Source organism: Saccostrea cucullata, unplaced genomic scaffold, assembly GCF_032062105.1.
Source record: "Saccostrea cucullata isolate Sc308-1 unplaced genomic scaffold, CSIRO_AGI_Scuc_v1 ctg4567, whole genome shotgun sequence".
Classification (NCBI taxonomy): domain Eukaryota; kingdom Metazoa; phylum Mollusca; class Bivalvia; order Ostreida; family Ostreidae; genus Saccostrea; species Saccostrea cuccullata.
This window is the reverse complement of record NW_026931792.1, coordinates 24,426-45,226: the sequence shown is the minus strand read 5'-3', so window position 1 is coordinate 45,226 and position 20,801 is coordinate 24,426. Positions and strand designations below refer to the sequence as shown.

The following is a 20,801-nucleotide window of genomic DNA, read 5'->3' as shown; positions in this document are numbered from 1 at the left end:
TCTGTAGAAGTGGAACTGATATACATGAATATAAAAATCATTTATGATGGTCTGGAAAGAAAATTATAATTGGCTGGAAACGAATTATCATTTCGATTTTTATACTTAAAGGTTCTAGGTTGAAATAGCCAAATGTTCGTATATATTACCATTTTATATACTTTTCAAAGGGGTGTGTGAATGGTTGTACTTTCTTATCTTTAGGCTAAATATCACATTGCTGGTTCCGTAAAACCTTAAGAAAAACCTTACATCTTAAAAAGTGTGTTATTAGAATTTGGCAGAATTTGGCAGAGTGTAAGACCAATTATTTGACTTCCTGTACAATTATTTTACCACACATATATTCATATTCTTTTAAATAATGAATGCAAAACATTTTAAGTAACAATTAAGATTACAATTTTTTAAAGTAATAAACAAATTCAAAAGAATTATATGAGGTTGAAAAAAGAATAACCTACTTAGGTTCGCATCGATTACTACTTGTACGTCTATACAGTCCTAACCCATGGAATATGAATTCATCGTATTTTGTTACTACACTCTGTACTTCACCATCTGATTCACTGCTTCACAGGAGAGAAAAGCAATGGAGAGAACTTTAAAAGGGATATAACCGAATGTGTGCATTGTTTTGATCTTTATAACTGTTCGTTACTTTCATATTTCATTTCATATTTTATTCCTAAACAAGACTGCTGATATTCTTGTTTAATAAACTTGCTTGCCAATAATTTACCTCGTTTTAGATATTGTTCATACGTAGAACATGCTCTTGCGTATCGATTCAACTAATTCTGTATGCAGGTTATGATGGTACATGTATATTGCTGCATAAGTAAGGGAAGTTGAAGATAGAAAAGTTAAATTCATCACGTTTATCATATAGCTTGGTATTAGATTACCATTAACGTCTTTTTCATATAAAATATCCAAGTATGAAACAGATGTGTCAGACTATGTGGTATCTCAAACTCACCAGGATACATTGTATCGACGTAGAAATTAAAATTACCATTGTTTACTGACAATACGTCGCGATCGTCGATACCATGTATATCTTAATGTCTAGTTGCGAAGGCCACAGCAAGTGCTTTTTTCTTTTCACGCATATTTTGCTTTATAATAAAATAAAAATAGGTTTGCTAATAATTGGAACCCATTGGAATTCCAATAGATTATTGGAATACCTGGTCTCCAAAATCCACATAGATCTTGTCAATCAGAAACTCTTTACTCTTAGGAGATCAAAGGCCTCCTTTACAGCTTGTCGAGTGTAACCTATTTCTAGAACACTTTGGACTAAAACTAGCTTGAAAATGTTTGAAACTGTTGTGTTATCTTCTGTATTGTGTTCTTTTCTTCTGTTTCTGTTAATCTAATATCGTTTCTACATGTGTTGGATCCTGACCCTCTTCTGCGTTCATGGCCTCTGATGACTCCTGCAAAACTCAATTATTGAAATAAAGGAGTCATAAAGCAAATATTTAAATTTCCGTTTCTGATTAATCATTTCCATTGATATTGAATCATATTTTTACCCCTTACCATTTCATTTTGTTCAATTTGGACCAGTGCAACAAAGTCGTCTCCTTTGTTCTTTCTCAAGAATGCACACTTCGGAAACCATCTGACATGTTCAATCCAGGGATCATCCCCAGGCTCACAATTCCGTAATCCCCCTCTGCAGAAAAAGAACAGAGTGTGTAATTTCCGTATCCCGCAAAAAGAAACCCCGCCAAAGCAAGATCTACTGGTGTTTGTGTTAAACTTGATGGCCAGTCATTAAATGAACTCACTCTTGTTGCTACAACTGTATAAGCCGGGTACTTTAAACCCTCAAAATTAATTCCAAGTGGATCTTAATTTCTAAGAAAGACACTGATTTTTATCTGTAATGCTCTTGATCTTCGATGGGGTCTTTCCCTCTAGTTTCTCTCTGAAGATGCAAGGTTGAACTCATTTTTTCCTTGTCAAGACTTACATATATGTAGTAGCTGTGTCGGCACTGGAAACCTTGTATTTCCTCTTTCATTACGTTTAATTTTCATGTGAACGGAAAGTGGGTGCGACCGATCGGAAGGGGACGCTCACTCCTCAATGGCTCTTAATCCAACCTCCTATGTTTTGGAGGTCTGTCTTTGCTCTGCTCTTATTTTCACTGTTTTGTGGACTTTTGATCTTGAATACTGTTCGTTATCTCCATATGTTTCATTCTGAATGCCCAAATAAAATGATGTTTTAAACGCTGTGTCTGCTGGCGAGAAAGTAGAATAATTTTAAAGAAAGTTATCTAAATTGAAGGCATTTAACGGGAATCCTTTAAAAATTAGGTTTCCCATGGGTCGTTTCACGTGGAAATTCCTTGGCGCCACAATAAAAACTAGAGGTACTGTGAGCAATGAGCTCACTAAATGATACCCCCCGCCTCCCATAAGAATATATTGGCAGTATCCATGTTTTGCTCTGGAAAGTCCAAAATATATTTCAGATCAAAAAGTAAAATAAGAGGTGCACAATGGCAATATGTAATAAAAATTCTGTGAAAGTTTCACTAAATTTCCTTCAGTGCTATGAGAGGAGTTGCGGATCAGGGATGGGTACCCCAAAGGGTAACAGACGGACGGACAGACGTACAGACGGACGGAAATACCGATTACTATATACCCTCCCGCTTTTCAAGCGGGGGGTATAAAAAAAATCAGTGCCATATTTCCGCCACAGTTGAAATATTAGCGCCACGGTAAGGTCGTCGTTATAAGTACGATAAATATTATGAATTTTTAATCATATTAACCTCTAAACTTCCAAATTATGTATGCTTTACTCTAACGACGGCCCATTCTTTGGCTTGCACAATCGATTATCTTCTAATCCTCGCTTTTTTTGTTTTCACACTTCACGATAATTGCAAAAAAAAAATTTTATATCAATTAGTTTATGCTTAATGATATGTATGCCGTGTTAAACAGTATTTTTGCACAGCTGAAACCGAACAAAAATTTCTGGAGTATGATAAGCTACCAAAAATGAAGCATTCTTGCAAATTCGACGAAATTTTATTCGGTATTAACAAAGTACTGGTAAGGAAAAGAACACGATATTCTCATGAATATTTATAAAGGACTGACGTTTATCCAGGATCTGCGCATGTGCGCGGGAAAAGCATCGCGAGAATCATCAGGTCGAGGAAAATATTTTTTGTGACGTCTGTTCAGTGAGGGACACAAATAGACCAATCAGGTCAATGAGTTGCCTTTAATGCATTTATGGGTTACTACATAAAATAGTACATGTGTTTTTCAAAAAGGCTAGTTTTTTAAATCGCTCTCAGAAAGACATGATGCATGATGTACATTATTATCTACTAATCTCATGTTCATATTTGCATACAAATGATTAACAATGATGAAAATTAAAGTTTTCCCCACTCCATTGTACAGGTCCGTTTGTTTAAAGTTTCCCCGTGCTGTACTGCTAGTGAACATTTTCGGTTGGGTGAACATTTACGGATCTTCAGTATGGAGCGCATTATGTGCAATAGATATTTTATGTCAAATACAATGTATGGAAAGTAATTTAAACTGCTATGTTTACACCCTGAATGGGATATCGTCAATTATCCCTTTTGGTTTTTTAATATGAACTACATAACACATGTAGATGAAACTTACATTTCATACATCTTGCCTTCTTAAATCTTGCCTACTTATAGTTGGGCTAATAAAATAAAATTGGTCAAGGAATTCCAGGTCTCTAAAAACTATTCCAGTATGAGGGCACAACCAAGCATTTCGATGAACACCATTAAGAAAAATTAATTCAGGTAGGTAGCATCGTTTTTTATAAGTGGGTGGGGGGATAGAACAGTTAGAATAAAAATCAACTAGCTGGAAGAAATCTGACAAGTAAAATAGGTTCCAATATCTTTCACTACTAAATTTTATTCATTCATTACAATTTACCGCCAAACTCCAAATTTCACTCTCGAATTAGCCCGAGCCAATACTGCTAACCTACTTGCAAGATTTTTTATATTATTTTCAAGGGTCAGAAATATTGTGATTCATATGTAAAGAATATAATTATATTATTTAGTAGTATTCTGGTTTTGGCATTCGGTATATTGTGCAGATTTATACATGCTATTCTGTGGAATACTTTTGTTGTTTTGAACCATTAAGAAATGCAGAATCGAATGTATCTAATAATCATTTTGATTGATCAAATTATATCATTTGTTTGTATTGGTTATTTCATTTTGGCACAACATGGTTTCCACACTTCTTTATCCATAGTCGCTGACAGCTGTAGAAGTTCACCCGACCGAAAATGTCCATTGAAAAGACAATTGCACGTGATTATTCCTCGGTACGAAAAGCAACCAACTCTGAGGTGCTCTCAATATTGACAATCCCTAACTCACGTGTTTGTAGTAAAAACGTAGTAGACCATCATGCTTTTCGGTTCATTCACGAGATTGGACCATTGTTTGCTGTAAACATGCGCGACAACGTGATCATGAATAAGAGGCGGTTTTTTATCCGACACGGAGAGAAAATAACTTTTACCAAATAATATTTCATAACTTTTAAAAGTGATGGAGTGGAATTGTCTTATTTGCAGAAAGTATATAACTTATATAACTTGATGAGACACCACATATATTTATTACTTTTAAAATAAAACACTAATACGGCATATATAGCTTTAAATAGTTCAACAGTTAACCATGTATCTAACATTACACTTGCACTATGAGTCAAAACATCGTAAGTGTCTTATGTGACCTATCAGAATTTCCTCTGAAAATCTTGAATGAACACAATATGTTAATTTTTACCTTTTAAAAATAATCATTAGTTAAATGATGATAAAATAACTTTAAAAACGTTCTTACTGATATCTTTTTACAGATTCTATTATTATATATATCTATTTGCTTAGTACTTATATGTGTTTGGGAAGGGGGGGGTCTCTTTCACAAAATATATTGTGGAGATAATTTTATTTTACTTGTACACTAGGTTAAATCGATATATATTTTTTGTCCCCCGCTTTCGCGAAAGCGAGGGGACATTAAATCTCATTCGTCTGTCCGTCCGTCACAAAAACTTTAACCTTGCCCATAACTTTTGATTTAATGGAGCTGTGATTTTCATATTTCATATGTGTATTCCTTGTGATAAGACCTTTCTTTGGGTACCACCAAATTTGACCTTTTGACCTTGACCTTGGAGTTTCAACTACTTTTACTAAAAAATTTCAAACTTTTACTTTGGCCATAACTTTTGAATGGTAGGTACTATGACTTTCATATTTCACATATTTATTCTTTGTGACAAGACCTTTCAACGAATACCAACAACTTTGAACTTTTGGCCTTGAATTTGGAAATTTACGTACTTATGAAGAAACTATATTCTTGACCATAATTTTTGAACGGTAAGGGCTACGGCTTTTATACTTCACATATGTTATTCTTGTAAGAAGACCTTTCATTGGATACCAAGAACTTTGACCTTTTGACCTTGACCTTTGAGTTTTAACTATTTTTAAAAAACGTTAACCTTGGTCACCTTTTGAACGGTAGATACAAGAACTTTTAAAGTTCACACATGTATTCTTTGAGGCAACACCTTTCATTGGATACCAAGAACTTTGACCTTTGGACCTTGACCTTGGAGATTTACGTACTTCTGAAAAAACTTTAACCTTGACCATAACTTTTAAACGGTTAGCTAGGGCTTTCGTACTTCACGCATGTAATCCTTGTGAGAAGACCTTTCATTGCATGCCAAGAACTTTGACCCTTTGACCTTGACCTTGGAGTTTTAACTATTTTTTAAAAACGTTAACCTTGGTCACAACTTTTGAACGGTAGAAACTAGGACTTTCATATTTTAAATATATGTATTCTTTATGGCAAGACCTTTTATGGGATACCAAAAACTTTGACCTCTTGACCTTGACCCTAAAAATGATATCTTGGCCACAAAGTTACCGAAAGCGGGGGACCACAATTCTTTGAATTTGCTTGTTAATTATTATTTTTAAATTCTTCAAGCATTTTCTCAAATAATTAAGGCCTTTTTTGTATTTGAATACTGATTCATACTATGTGATGCGTTTTTTAAATATATTTCGGGATTCCTCCGCGAATAGGTCGCAAAATGACTGCGAATATAAGTACTTCTCGTAATTCCTGCGCCACAATGAAATTTGAAATGATGGAGAACCCTGAATTAAATAAAAGAAAAGATTAGATATCGATTAAAAATCAAATCTTATATTTTAAAATGGTTTAAAAAAAAAGAAATCGTGATCCCAAGAAGATACAGAAATTGCAATTTCTTCTGTCAGTTCAAATATTAAATGTTGGTCTCTTTCTAATTCTTCTTTATTGAAGAAAGAAATATGTTTAAAATACGGAATTGTTTATGGTGCCAATTGTCGCATTTAAATTGATTTTGATACAGAAGATTTAACAATATATATTAATCGTGTTCTAAAATATTAATGGGTATTTTATTCATGTAATGGTTACTTCAAAAAGATTTTCAAATTTATTTTAATCATGGATGTTTTTTTTTCAAATAGGAAAATTATATGTCCCTTTAGTCCAGTGTGTTCGTTATTTTTTTAAAGAAAGATTTCCTAAAAACATTTCTTCTTTACCTTAAACTTCATGTCAAGGTTAATGTTTTTTTTATATTGAATGGCAAAATGAACAACCAAATCAAGATATCGGCAGATTTGTCCATTTAGTGAATCAGTGATTTGTACTATCTAGGTCCGATTTAAAATCAGAGACTTTAGATGTTTGCAAATATTTCAGAGAATTAGGCAATCTGTTATAGAAAATCGTATTTTCTATAGTACATCTATTGTAAACCATGAACATATCATGTTCTACCAGCCCTTTTAAGAGACGCAGCTTTAGAAAACATGCACACATTTTTGGGATATCATGGCAGAGCAAGAACAAACCATCTCATGAAAGAGAGATTATATTGGCCAGGTATGATTCAGGACATCACCAACAGAATCAAGACCTGTGATCGCTGTGTCAAGTTCAACACACCAGAGAAAATTTCAGCTGAACTTGTAAATATTGAGAGTTACCATTCTCTTAATTTGTATTGTATGGACTATTTATCCCTTGAAAACAGTAAGGGTGGATTCGTATTTGTAACGTATCATTTTACCCGTTATACACAAGCTTTTCCTATGCGTAACCAAACATTAACAACAGAAAATACTGCTAGGATTTTTTTTTATAATTTTATATTACACAGTTTTTCCTAACAAATTACACTTCTGATTCAGACACCAATCTTGATAGTAGAGAAATTATAATGTTCCACAATGTAGAGTAAGTAGAGTAAATAGACTTTCTAGTTCTTCTTCTCACCATAGTCAAAGTACATGTCAGGATTCCACTTCTACAACGTATTATGATACTGCTGAGTCTACGTTGAATCACAATTTTTTTTACTGTGCTTAGTAAACGAACACCCCTGACAAATTGACAGATACGGTAAGTGGGTGTACCAGGTTACTCCAGCTTATTGCCGGGGAGATCTAGTTGTTTGTTATGATATTGAAATGTCTTTATTACCATTGACATTAACAATTGTAGTTAAGTTAGTATACGTCAATTAAATTTGGTTACCAACAAACTCTGAAACACTGAGTCAGCCTTTCCCTGTGATATATGTTTCATGTATTCTGCACGTGTTGTAATTCTATATGTTGAAACTGCAATTATAATGCTGTTATATAGAAATGCTTATCAGTTATCACCAAAAAAGTTAGTTGAAGTCAGAAGCTACATTGTGTCAGAATGGACAAACTTTACCCGCTGTCAATTCTCTCACTGGAAAGGAACTTTAAAAAAACTGTTACTTCAAATATATTTCACAGCGATTGGAATGAACGTCAAAAAGATAAATTACAAACAAATATTTTGCTTCATCTGATCGGCCCAGATGAGGTGGAGATATATAATACTTTGGGCTTGAGGACGCCAGGGACAAATTGAAGCTAAAACCTGTCTTGGATAATTTCAAGGAATACTGCAACCCAAGAATCTAATGATATTTGAACGGCACATTTTTAACTCAAGAAGTCAAGGACCAACAGAGCATATTGACGGTTATGTTATGGATCTAAAAAAAAAACAAGGCCAAGTCATACGAATTCGACGGGGTCAAGGATTTTTTAATTCAAAATATAATCGTGCAAGGAATTAAGAGTGACAGCGTTAGAACGCCGATTACTTAGAACTCCTATTTTAAAAATTTTTTAATAACAATTAGAAACCGGTATAAAAATAAGGAAATAATTTAAATGTTATAAATTTTCCATACATTATGATGATATATATATATATATATATATATATATATATATATATATATATATATATATATATATATATATATATATATATATACAGATATTTTGGGGAACGTATCGTCTAACCTTAATGGAACGTACAAGGGAAAATTCTATAATTAATCTAGACTTTCATGTAGTAAATGATGTAGTAAATCAACATAGAAACTGACCATAAACTATTTTAAAAAAATTTAAGAAACCACGTGCGACAGCGCCTCATAGAATACAAAGAATGATGCTACGACCGCAAGTTAAAGATTTAAATGTAAAGTATAACCAAGTAAAGAACTTTATATTGCCGACACCTAAGTAGAGCAACGATAGAGGACGTCAAGAAAACAAGGACAAATTCAAAATACATACCTTGAATACTTGCCTATAAACGAAAAGAAGATTGGAAAATTAAAAAAAAGAAACGGCAAACGATGTTAATAAGTGATGTTAAACTGAAACAATTGAAGCATGTAGTTTATTAAAATTATTTAATTTATGCCGACATCGCCAAACTTATTACAAGCTTCGGAGTGTGCTGATCGACCTTCCCAGATAGCATGACTATGTTGGGCCAACACTGGTAAAAGGTTGTATGGTTGGAATTGGGGGAACTACGTTGGGCCAACGTTGGACCAATGCTACTATGTCAACCTTCTCGACCATGAGAGAATTCCTATGTTGGCCCAACGTTGGTCCAACGTAAGCAATTTCCATTCACTTTACTTTCCAAGGAAGGCATGATGCTGACGTTGGCCCTACGTTGGCCCTACGTTGGCCCAATGTATATACAATCTTAAAGAAAGTGTCTTTTCAAATTGGTAGTTGTATGTTGGCCCAACGTTGGCCCGATGTTTGTAGTACATCCGTTAAGAGTGTGTCAAATCAAGTTGGTAGTGGTATGTTGGCCCAAGGTTGGCCCAATGTTTGTAATACACCCTTACAGAAAGTGTCTTATCATGTTGGTAGTAGTATGATGGCCCAACATTGGCCCAATGATTGTAATACACCCTTAAATAAAGTGTCTTATCAAGTTAGAAGCAGTATGTTGGCCCAATGTTTGTCATACACCCTTAAAGAAAATGACTTATCAAGTTGGTAATAGAATGTTGGCCCAACGTTGGCCCGATATTAGCGAGAGTGTTATTCTGTTTAGGTGTTTCAAAGATGGGATATTTATATTGGGCCATCGTTCTTCCAATTATTATACTGCCAACTAAATGATGGTGTCAATTTTATAATAAGCTGATGAGCTTTACGTTGGACAACTCTGGTTCCAAATATAAATTTAGATGCACATTCTGAAATAAGCAAGAGGATATTCTATGTTCATGCTTTTCATTGGATGATTGTTTTTGTTTAGATATGATATTTTCAACATTTTAACTTTGAACATAAGTGAACACAGCACCAAATTGTGTTTTATTCTATTTTTTTTGAATTGTGTGCATGGTTATTTATTTGTAATAAAACGCTTAAAATTGTGTTTTTTTTCATGAGCGTTGTATTCATGAGAATTAAGAGAAGACTGAATAAATGTTAGTTAAACGTTCTCAGGAACAGGATGTGAATCCCAGATAGCAGAACATCGTTTCTCCTATCTTACATTATGTTTGTATTATCGCTGTTGGGTTACCTTTATTACGCCAACAATTGTCCAACATGGAATATTGATAGTTGGGACCAATGTTGGGCTAACTGTTTGCGTTATATCATAAAACTATTATCGGGAGAGAAGATATCGTTGGGAGATTGGCATCGGCCCCAAGTTAGCCCAATCTACCATGAATCTGGCTGAGCATCATAGGTAGATAACATCCGGGCTACTTAGTCTGACACGAGCATAATGAGACTGGTGCCTTGCATATCTTCATCCACTTTGTAAGTATTTATAATATGTTTGCTTCGACACAGCTTAATTAACGTCTATAGTTTAAACGATATCGTGTGCAAATCTGTGTAAATCAGTGCACAGACCAGGTGCTGTTGAGTCAACACTGTCCCAGATAGCATGCTAACATTGGGCCAACAGTGGGCCAGTGTTATCGGTTATATTGGGTCGATGTTGGCAAACGACATTGGCCCAGTGTCATTTTGCTCATTGGCCAAATGTTGGCCCGATACACTGGACCAACATTGGACCAATGTCTATTAACATTTGATTGTTACAAATTTGTATATTAACAAATCTGATAGTCTCTAAAATCAGAAATATATCTACCACCAATCCTTCTTGAAAATACAAGTTCGCTAAAATAAATTTACAAGGCTTGTTAAAATTCTTAACATTTATCAAAACAAAATAAATTATGAGTGATTAAATTTATTGTTTCTATACAAGAAAAATAAATGAAAGTATAAAATAACAAATGTGTTTTGATACAGTTAAAACAATAAATAATTGCCCCTTATTTAGATTGAAATTAGTAGAATAAATTTCCGAAGTCTACCACTCATTTTACTTATATACACTTACAGTCGAGCACATGATCAAACATGTTGAAAATGTTGATCATGTTGAAGTTAAAACAAAATTTATTCAGTACTAAACATAGATTTGGTTATTTCATTTAAAATGTGTTCAGTGTACAGACAAATTTTCTAAACATGTATTTTACTTTGAATAATGATTTATATGGGGCAACATTGAATGAGTGTGATGATGATGATCAAGCGTATAAATTTTATGCCTAAATGCCTTTATCACGCAAGCTAATCGCTTAATCGCTTAACGCTTGAAGCGTGTCTTAGTGAAATTGGCTCATGGATGACATCAAACCTACTCAAACTAAACCAAGAAAAGACCGAGCTAATAATCTTCTCCACAAAGCAACATCAGAAATATCTGCCAACATTACAACTAAAAGTTGGTGATAATATCATTGAAAGCGTGCCATGTGTAAAAAATCTAGGTGCATTTTTCGATCAACACCTTACTATGGAAAAACAGGTATCCTCGGTCGTCAAGTCATGCTATTTTCAAATAAGCAATATTGGACGAATACGGCGCTTTCTTACAAAAGAAGCCTGCAAGACCATGGTGAATGCCGTTATCACAGCCAGGCTGGACTATGGGAACTGCCTTCTATATGGAGTGTCGAAGGCCTTACTAGACCGGATTCAAAAAGTCCAGAACACGGCAGCTCGTTTAGTTACAAGATCATCGAAACGGGAGCATATTACACCTATCCTAGCTGATCTTCATTGGCTACCTGTTTCTTTTCGTCCACAATATAAAATTTTGACATATGTCTACCAATCCTTACACGGATCAGCTCCATCGTATATCAAAGATCTTATAATGGAATACAAGCCTACCAGATCACTGCGATCTGAGTCAACATCACGGTTAGTTGTTCCTAAGATCAGGACGAAGACATATGGTGAACGTCGACTTGGTTGGGCAGCAGCATTTTTGTGGAACGACCTTCCTAATGATATAAAGCAGACCCAGTCCCTGGATATTTTCAAAAGACAATTAAAGACGCATTTTTATAGGAAAGCTTTTTAAATTTTAGCTGCTCAATTTTTAGCAGCAAATCATAAATCACAAATGATGTTCTTTTATTGAGTTTTTTTTATTGATGGTGTAATTGTATTTTGTATGTAATTTGTAGTATTTTAATGTTATAATTCCGAACATATATATGAGTATGGGTTAATATTTTATATAAGTTTTCATAGCTTTTAAATTATGTTTACTTGCGTTTTATTGTACAGCGCTTTAGAGTTAAATTATTAATATTTAGCGCTTTATAAATTCATATATTATTATTATTATTATTAATCACACCATGAAACAAAAAGACGGTTATTCCTCATTTGACAGCTTAAAAATATTGTGATATACTTGTAAATTTAATCGTATGTTTACTCTTTACTGAGAAAAGACACAAATGTATTAAGTACTAAATACTACAATTTTAGTACTACTGGAGATTTTAAAAAGACATCGAGAACACAATCAAAGAATGGCTAAGGTATGCCAAGGACAGGGATAAGGAGGAAGAAACGGACAGAGAAGAAAACATGGGAAGGAGGAGACTCGGGAGAGAGAAGAGGAGACTTAGGAGCGGGATCAGATTGAACGTGGCAGTGCCTAACTTTTTTCTATTATATACTGTGACATACCTGTAGATCTCTCCTTTTCTGTGTCTGTTTGTTGGTTACAAACACGATGCAAATGCCAGAAACATTTTTTGTGTATATAAACAAAATTGTGGGATTCATTTTAGTATTATTTTGAGAACAGGATGGGTTTGTTTATTTTTTAGACGTGCTTATTGATACCTGCAGTGAAGAAAAATGAGTTGTCCTGATGGAGAGACAATAAGATACAAACCAACATTGGACCAAAAACGGTGTTTGCCTAATATTAAAAGAATAAGTGGCCCAACAATGGTTCAATAATATCCGTTCGTTGGTCCAACAATAAGCCAACAAGTTGGTCTGATTAAGGGCCGATGAGCAAATTACCGTTGGCCCAATATTAATTGCTTACAATGGCCGAACTGTACAAAAATGACATTTGCCCAACATTGAAAAAATACATTGGCCCCACAGTGGCCAAATATTAACTGTTACATGTACATTGGCCCAACAGTAAGCCAACAAGTTGGTTTGATTAATGGCCGATGAGCAAGTTACCGTTGGCCCAACATTATTTTGCTTACAATGGCCCAACTGTACAAAAATGACGTTTGTCCAATATTAAAAGAATACATTGGCCCAACAGTGGCCCAATATAACCTGTTAAATCGGCCCAACAATAAGCCAACAAGTTGGTTTGATTAAGGGCCGATGAGCATTACCGATGGCCCAATTTTGAATGCATACGGTGGCCCAACATAAGGAGCATTGTTGGCCCAACAAAGGTCCAATAACATCCTGCCATCTGGGTTGGTAAAGAGTCGGTTGGGATTTATTCGAGCTCGATCCTCAATTACTTTATCATAGTGGATAACTTTTCAAAATTCTTTGTAGTAGCAAAACTTTCATCAACCAAGAGATCTAAGTGTTATCAAGAAATTTAAAGAAAATATTCCAAGATACGGAATATTTGAGGATGTTCTGAGCGACAACGGACCACAATTTTCAAGGAAAAAATTCAGGAAATTTTTCAATGAATTACGGTTTCAAACGCACTACAAGTTCACCACATTATCCTCAGTTAAATGGAATGGTGGAATGACCATACAAACCGTGAAGAAAATTATTAAGAAAGCCGAAGGTGATAGAAAGGATCCATATGTTAGTTGTTTTTTTTAAATTGCGTAACACACCAACAGACGGAAATTTAGCATCACCATCTCAAATAATGCTTGGACGAAGAAACACTAATTCAAGTTTTACCAGATTAAGGGCGAACTTGTTGCACATATACTTGTTCAGGTTTTAGTTTAAGGTTAAACACTGGGTGAAAAAAGTGGTTTCCCATCACGGGAAACTTTATGGAAACCACATGGAAACCTCAAGTTTACATCATGTTTCCCAGTGGTTTCCGTAGCGGATGCTTGGTTATTCCGCAAAGTTTCCGTGACACGGAAACCCCCTACGCTCCGATTCCATAAGGTATCCCGAACCACGGAAACCTCTGTAAACCTGAAGTTTCCCGAACATCCATGTAGTTTCCCGTAATGGGAAACCTGAAGATTCCACTGGTTTCCAGAATCAGGAAACTTGATGGAATCGGAGCGTAGGGGGTTTCCGTGGAATGGAAACTTGGGGGAATCTTTAAGTTTCCTTTTACGGGAAACTACATGGAAGCTCGGGAAACCTCACGATTCCTAAAGTTTCCACGACTCAGGAAACCATATGGAATCGGAGCGTAGTGGTTTCCGTGGAATGGAAACTTGATGGAATCTTTAGGTTTCCTTATACGGGAAACTACATGGAAGCACGGGAAACCTCATGATTCCTAAAGTTTCCTTGACTCAGGAAACCATATGGAATCGGAGCGTAGTGTTTTCTGTGGAATGGAAACTTGATGGAATCTTAAGGTTTTCTTTTATGGGAAACTACATGGAAGCTCGTGAAACCTTATGATTCCTGCAGTTTCCTTGACTCAGGAAACTATATGGAACTTGTGTAACACTTTCTGTGTGGCGGAAACTTGGTGGAATTATCTGGAGTCCAATTCCTGGTGGAAATTACTGGGAAACTTCAAGATTCCCTAACTTTTCTAAAGGAAGCAATGTGAAATAATGTGTATTCTTTGAAAAATCTATCAAAAAAATTTATTACATGTAAAAGAAAAAAGCATTACCATTTTATATGTTTAATAATTCATTTGATGTACAAAAACTGTAACTGAATTTTTCAATGATATCAAAATATTAAATAAATCCATATATCTTAGATAAACAATGGAACAGTCTTTCACATTTAAGTCCATTCATAAGGGTCATTAAGTACTTCTTTCAACATCAGTTTCCTGGTTTTCTTCACATCACCTTTGATCTGCAATATTCATACAAAATTATTATATGATGTCAGAATTATAATGCTTGAATATAACTTAGAAATCTGAAAGATCAGCCAATGTCCTTTAATATACCAATATAAATAATTACTTTCCATGACCATGATACATATGATTTCAGCATTTAATGTATCTCTTTAATATTTAATGCTTTATGATAATTGAAAAAAAAATAACATAAGGCCAAGCTTAAAAAATTCTTTGTTTGCAGTTGCCGACCTATAATTTTTAGTCTGAGTAGGTAGGTAGGCAATTTTTTTTTTTTTTTTGAAAAAAAAATATTTCCAGATCTTTGTTAGATAACATAAAATAAAGTTTTTCATAGGCCTACTTTACATGAATAAGCTGCACTCTTGGTATGATTGATAAAGAAAAAAAATTGAAAATGAAACAGTTTTAATATCCTGAAAAATTGGAGAGAAAAAAAATATTACAAAATGGCTAAAAAAAGTTTGGGTCGGGTGCATTTTCAGTGGGTCGGTCGGCAACTGCAAACAAACAATATTTTATTTTAGGCCTAATATAAATAATGTTTTCAGCCTTCTTATGTCATTGAGAATATATTACTACATGTATCTCATACTAAGAACCCTGCTTTAAGTTTGATTAGTTTGAGAGAAAACATACTCTTTATAATAACAAAAATATTTGAGAGAGATTTTTTTTTATTTTGATATTCGACCTAGAAATTGGTTGAAGATCATTGCAGACCCTCCACGGAGTCCACCCCATTGCACAAAAGCTAGATTACACCAGGCAGGGGAGAAATATACTCTGGACTACGATTTTAAAAAAGATATACAGTAGATTTTGATACTGACCTTTGACCTAGAAAATTGGTCCAAGGTCACTCTTCATCCACTATCCACAGGCTCTCTGTAGTTTAAGTTTGAGAGAGAAATATGCTCAGAACAAGTGATATCAGATGGAGTGATGGGTAGACACTGTCTTAGGGCATCCAGAGAACAGGACCTAAAAATAATGCAATATATATGTATTACAGTATAGAAACACATGTACTTGTATATTAATGACTTATCATATGCTGCATTGGACACATATGATTTTATCATGGTTTAAGTATACATGCATCTTATGAGTAATTTTATACCGGTATTGCATGTACGCTCAGTTTATTTAAGAAATAAATAACAAGTTTATAAACTTCAATGGGAGAGATACCACAAATGTATATATAAACAAGTAATTTAATTTTTTTTTTACATACCTGGGTATATTGTCCAACATTATTTACAATCCATTCATCATGTTCATAAATTGGCTGATCAAAATTCAGTCAGTTTTAGATCTATATGATATACCATAAAGGATTTTCACATTTACAAAAGTTATTCCCCTTCGCAGGGTCGATCTGGGGTCAACCGGCTTAAGACGCTGTTTTTGAGGGACAATATCTTAGAAATAAAATCAGTATGAACATATTCATTATGATTTTCATGTTGCCCCCATACTCTGCCAATACAGATACAGATTGTAATTGTCCAATATTTTTGAAGATTGAAAATATTAACAAGTAACTTACAAAGGACAAAGTGGGAAAAATGAGCGATACGCCAACAATTGGAGAAAACTCTTAGGAATGTGAAATTCGTCTATTGGTGAAGACAATTCCTGTTTTAATGTCACTCAAAAATTAAGAGACATTAAAAATTTAAGCCCTATTGTCATACACGCATGCTGTTTTTTCATCCATATAACCTTTTAGTATCATAAAATTTACCAAAATTTAATACTTCAAATAATTTCATTGAATATCTTTAAAATAAAGGAAACTCTAAAAACTTAGTGACTTGCAGAAATTATTCCTTGGAGAGAAAAAAATCTATCATATTTCATATAAATATGTGCATAATGAGCCTTTTTTACATTTGCCATTTGCACCTCCTATTTTACTATTTGATTTACAGGAAAACATACTTTTTCACCAGTTATATAACCATATGGTATGTGCCTCATTTCCCTTTTTTATTCAAGAAATTTTCAAAGACAATGGACTATCTGTAAGCAGAAATAATTGCTGTTTACTTACATTGGAAAAATTTATGAAAATAATTAATTTCCTATTTTTTTGATTTTAAATAATTCTTAAAATAATTTAATCTATTAAAAATAATCTAACTGACTGTAAAATAACATTTTTCATAATCTTAATCTATGGGCAGATCACTCTAACTTCATAAAACTAACTGATGTTAAAGTAGAACTCTTTAGTGTGCAGTTTTTAGAGCTTCCTTTAAGTAATCAAAATACTGACCAGCAAGAAATCAGTTAATAAGCATTTCCTTTTTTTCATTCAAATTTTTGGAGAGATCTCAGAGTTTTTTCCTGTTCAATTCAGGTTCGAGACGACAAAGTTTTATTGAAGTGTATGTATTAGAGAACTGATTGTATGTCAATCATAGCAATACACACATAACATGGAGGGGGCAAATTGTTTCAGCCCTAGCTTTTACATAAAACTTCTTGTAGCTCACAGCTGATATACCACAGTTCAGTATTTAAATAAAATTTAGAATCTTTTTTTTTTCAGGCAATTGTCATATACATACGAATCATGAATGAATTACCACTTACCAAATGACCACATCCTGAATCATCATACATTTTCTATGATTTTATCTCACTGGTTTTCTTTTAAAGTCACACAGTTTTCTTCTCTCTGAAATGATAAATTATGTCCAGGTACTATTGCATTCTAATTTAAACTAATTATGTAATAGCAGTAGCAACAACCGGGATGGAAGAAAAAATAACCAGAAGTCTCTGTCGAGACTGTAGCTCTACTGGTTTGTACTTATCAAAAACTGATGCACAGAATTATGTATCTTAGTATAGTCTACTTGTGTGCCAAGTTATATTGAAATCAGACTAAAATTTAAGGAGTAGTGTTTGCAGACAGACGGACGGACGCCGGACGCTTTACTACCGCATAAGCTCTTCTGGTCAGAGACCAACAAAACAAGATGCGCTTGTGAAACACAGCAACAAAGTTCGAAAAAGCAATTTTTTTAGCATACAGGTCACAGTCAAGATCACTGACACATAATCATTGTCCTTGTTGCCATTTGAAAGCACTTCATTAGTGGAGTATGCATACTAAAGTAAATATGAAGCCACTATCTCGACGTATAGTTCTAAAGTTATGGTGAAGGTTTAAGTCATACATACGAACAATAATGACAACAGACACTCAGACAGACACACAGATATACAGTTATGGCAAAAGTTTGAACATTATAACTTGGTATACACACAGCCACTTCGAGGTATCAAGGGTAAAATTCACAGCACAGTGGGACTGCATTTTGACTTCGAGGGATCAAGGGTTTCGAAAGATCAGGAGTTCGAGAAATCAAGTGCAAATCTGCTTAGTTATATAGTGGAAAAAATCGGGACAAGAGACTCACTTCAGGCGATCAAGAACTTCCGAGAAATCGAAGTTCAAGCCATCAAGAGTTACCTGTATACTGATATAAGAAGCATGTTATTATTTGCAATTTTGACCTAATGACAGCTAAATCTGTTCAGTAAGACAATATCGTGTACATGTATCAGGGATCGAAATTAACTTTTTTAACCACAAGTTTTAGCCTGTACATATAAAATCTACAGGCTAAAATGAAGATCAACAAGCTAAAATTAAAAGAAGGATTAAATGTTTTTTCATGCTCATTTAAATCAATAATAATACAGGTCCTTCTATAGCAGGTCACAGTCACAGAATTAAGAACATCAATGATTTTACATTAAAAAAGGTAATCTCCTTAAAACACACACACACACAAATTGAAATATATTCATTTCCTGTAATTCCTGTTTCCAAAAAAGAAAATAATATGATCAAGGGTTAGGTTGGGATTTTTGGCAGACTGAATCAACAGTACACAGATATAATTAACAAAAGTGTGATATTTACAGCTTGGTATACACACACATGGCTGTCTAGCTGCACTTGGAGAGTAAATTATTTGGTAAAATTAAAACAATGATTACTCTTTTCATCTAAGGTAAATTTTGACAAGGTTGACACATTTGATATGTCAAATAAAACTACAATAAAACATTTTTGTATAAATTGCATCAGCTGATTGGGAAACGGTGACAGAAACTCGAGGTTCACCAAAAAAGCAAGACGAATTACCAGAAAAATATGGATACAAGATTAAGCTTGGGTCAAAAATCACCACTCGCTAAAAATTTCGAGTGTCTTTATTTTTTCCCTTTTTAAAAATGAACTCGCATTAAATCTGCAGTAAGACAATACTTTGTACCCTGTGTATGTAAGTAGTTTTATTGTGCATGATTATTTACTTATTTTCTTGATCTTCTCAACTTGAAGTGTTCTGTATTTTATTACCAAATTTGTAATAAACATAATAAAACATACCCTTTTCCACATCACATCCTGTATCAGACCTTCGACCAATATCAGCCCTAGGGTCTCTGTCCCTCTGGCTGAAATTGGTGTCTCGGGCTAGGATGCGATATGGAAAGGAGTATGTATTATTTGCTATACATTGACCTACTCAGGTCAATAATTGTGAAAAAACTGATAATTCAAGCTGATGATTCATTTGCATTTCATGACATACTATCAATATTAATTCACTATTAGGATTTTCTTTTTTTACATCTTCATCTCAACAGGTTAGACATTACAAAAAAAATCTTTTGAGCAGTAAACTATTTCAATAAACAATAAAACAAACCTAATCTCTTCAGAAAAGAGGACAGGCTTTCACCTACATTCACTTTTTTATGTATATTTTCCCTCCATATCATCGTCATGCATATGATTAAGGGTTATGCTATTCGCTACAATCTGTTCTGATGAGGATATCCTTCATGAATAATCGGATAAGCTGAGATTGAAGACACTTTTTGTAAAAATATCGATGCTTTTATCAAAGTTTTGAACCAAAAATATTTAATTTATACCTTGCCATAAGTCGTAAGTTCCAAAAACAACAAGAGTTGGCTCCCAAAAGTCAGAAAACACATGTGGTATTCAAACCGGATGTTATACAGTCTGAATTTAATTACGAAACCATGTTCGGTGTAACTATTATCATCCGGATAATTTGAGCGGGGTTTAAAATATTTTTTTTTAATTCCGAAAAGTATTCATTTATATATAGAGAGAGAACATACACATGGAGCATACATTTTAATAAACATGATAAAAGGCGAAACGTTGAAATTTTACAACATACAGCATGCACATGCACGGTGCCTTCATAATATAAGTTATGCTATATCAACGTCTCAAATTTCTCTCTCTCTCTCTCTCTCTCTCTCTCTCTCTCTCTCTGCAATATATGCACTTAACAATTTAAAACTTAGGTATCCAACTTTTCAAAATGGCGTCAGAACAAAAGTTGCCTCCGATAGTGAAGATTTGTTGTTGCCAAATATTACAACTATTTACCGTAAAAAGTTAACAAAAATATACGTACACTAATCCTTCATCGTTGGCCATTGCATTTATCACAGTCTTAAAGACACTGGGTGGTGAAACCATCTTAACTTTTCACATTTACCAGCTGCTTACACCTTCTTCTTCGTCCTTCTCGATCCTCCAAAAATGGCGCCTCGGTAAATTGACCAATGAAATAAAGCGCCTACAGAGCGATGCAGGATGGGAAATATAATCTGTTTACATTCACTATGATTAAGTGTGATTATGAGATCTTATATTAGAATTTAATTAAGTTTTCCCCTTTTCATGGAATAAAAATTAAATATTTTTGCCGATATGATGTGTAGGCCTAGTATATTTAAGCGGTTAAATACATGAGGCAAGAGCAGAAAAAAAAATTGTTTCTTGCTTGACACCTCAACTTATTTGCCTTCGGGATATGGGTTTCGGGGCTTGGTTGTTGGTAGTGGCCGTCCTTGCTGA

At 34.0% G+C, this 20,801-nt stretch overlaps 1 protein-coding gene and 1 long non-coding RNA gene across 4 annotated transcripts; one reads left to right on the top strand and one right to left on the bottom strand.

Annotated features, from left to right (window-relative positions):
* Nucleotides 1-11,434: 11,434 nt before the first annotated feature.
* Nucleotides 11,435-11,908, top strand: LOC134233542 (uncharacterized). The gene has a single exon (XM_062715513.1). The coding sequence runs from the start codon at nt 11,435-11,437 to the stop codon at nt 11,906-11,908; it is 474 nt and encodes a 157-aa protein (XP_062571497.1).
* Nucleotides 11,909-14,660: 2,752 nt separating this feature from the next.
* Nucleotides 14,661-20,533, bottom strand: LOC134233545 (uncharacterized). Of its 3 annotated transcripts, none has more exons than XR_009985020.1 (4): nt 20,356-20,533; nt 17,474-17,558; nt 15,700-15,850; nt 14,661-14,856 (listed from the first exon to the last, which is right to left on the bottom strand). It is a non-coding gene; the product is annotated as an uncharacterized LOC134233545 (long non-coding RNA). The 3 variants fall into 3 exon arrangements; XR_009985019.1 differs by lacking the exon at nt 20,356-20,533 and adding an exon at nt 19,838-19,917; XR_009985018.1 differs by lacking the exon at nt 20,356-20,533 and having other exon boundaries at nt 17,474-17,947.
* Between the last annotated feature and the right edge of the window lie 268 nt (nt 20,534-20,801).

Coding starts and splice junctions, on each gene's coding strand:
- LOC134233542 (XM_062715513.1), top strand. CDS start 11,435: ATGGTGAATGCCGTTATCACAGCCAGGCTGGACTATGGGAACTGCCTT.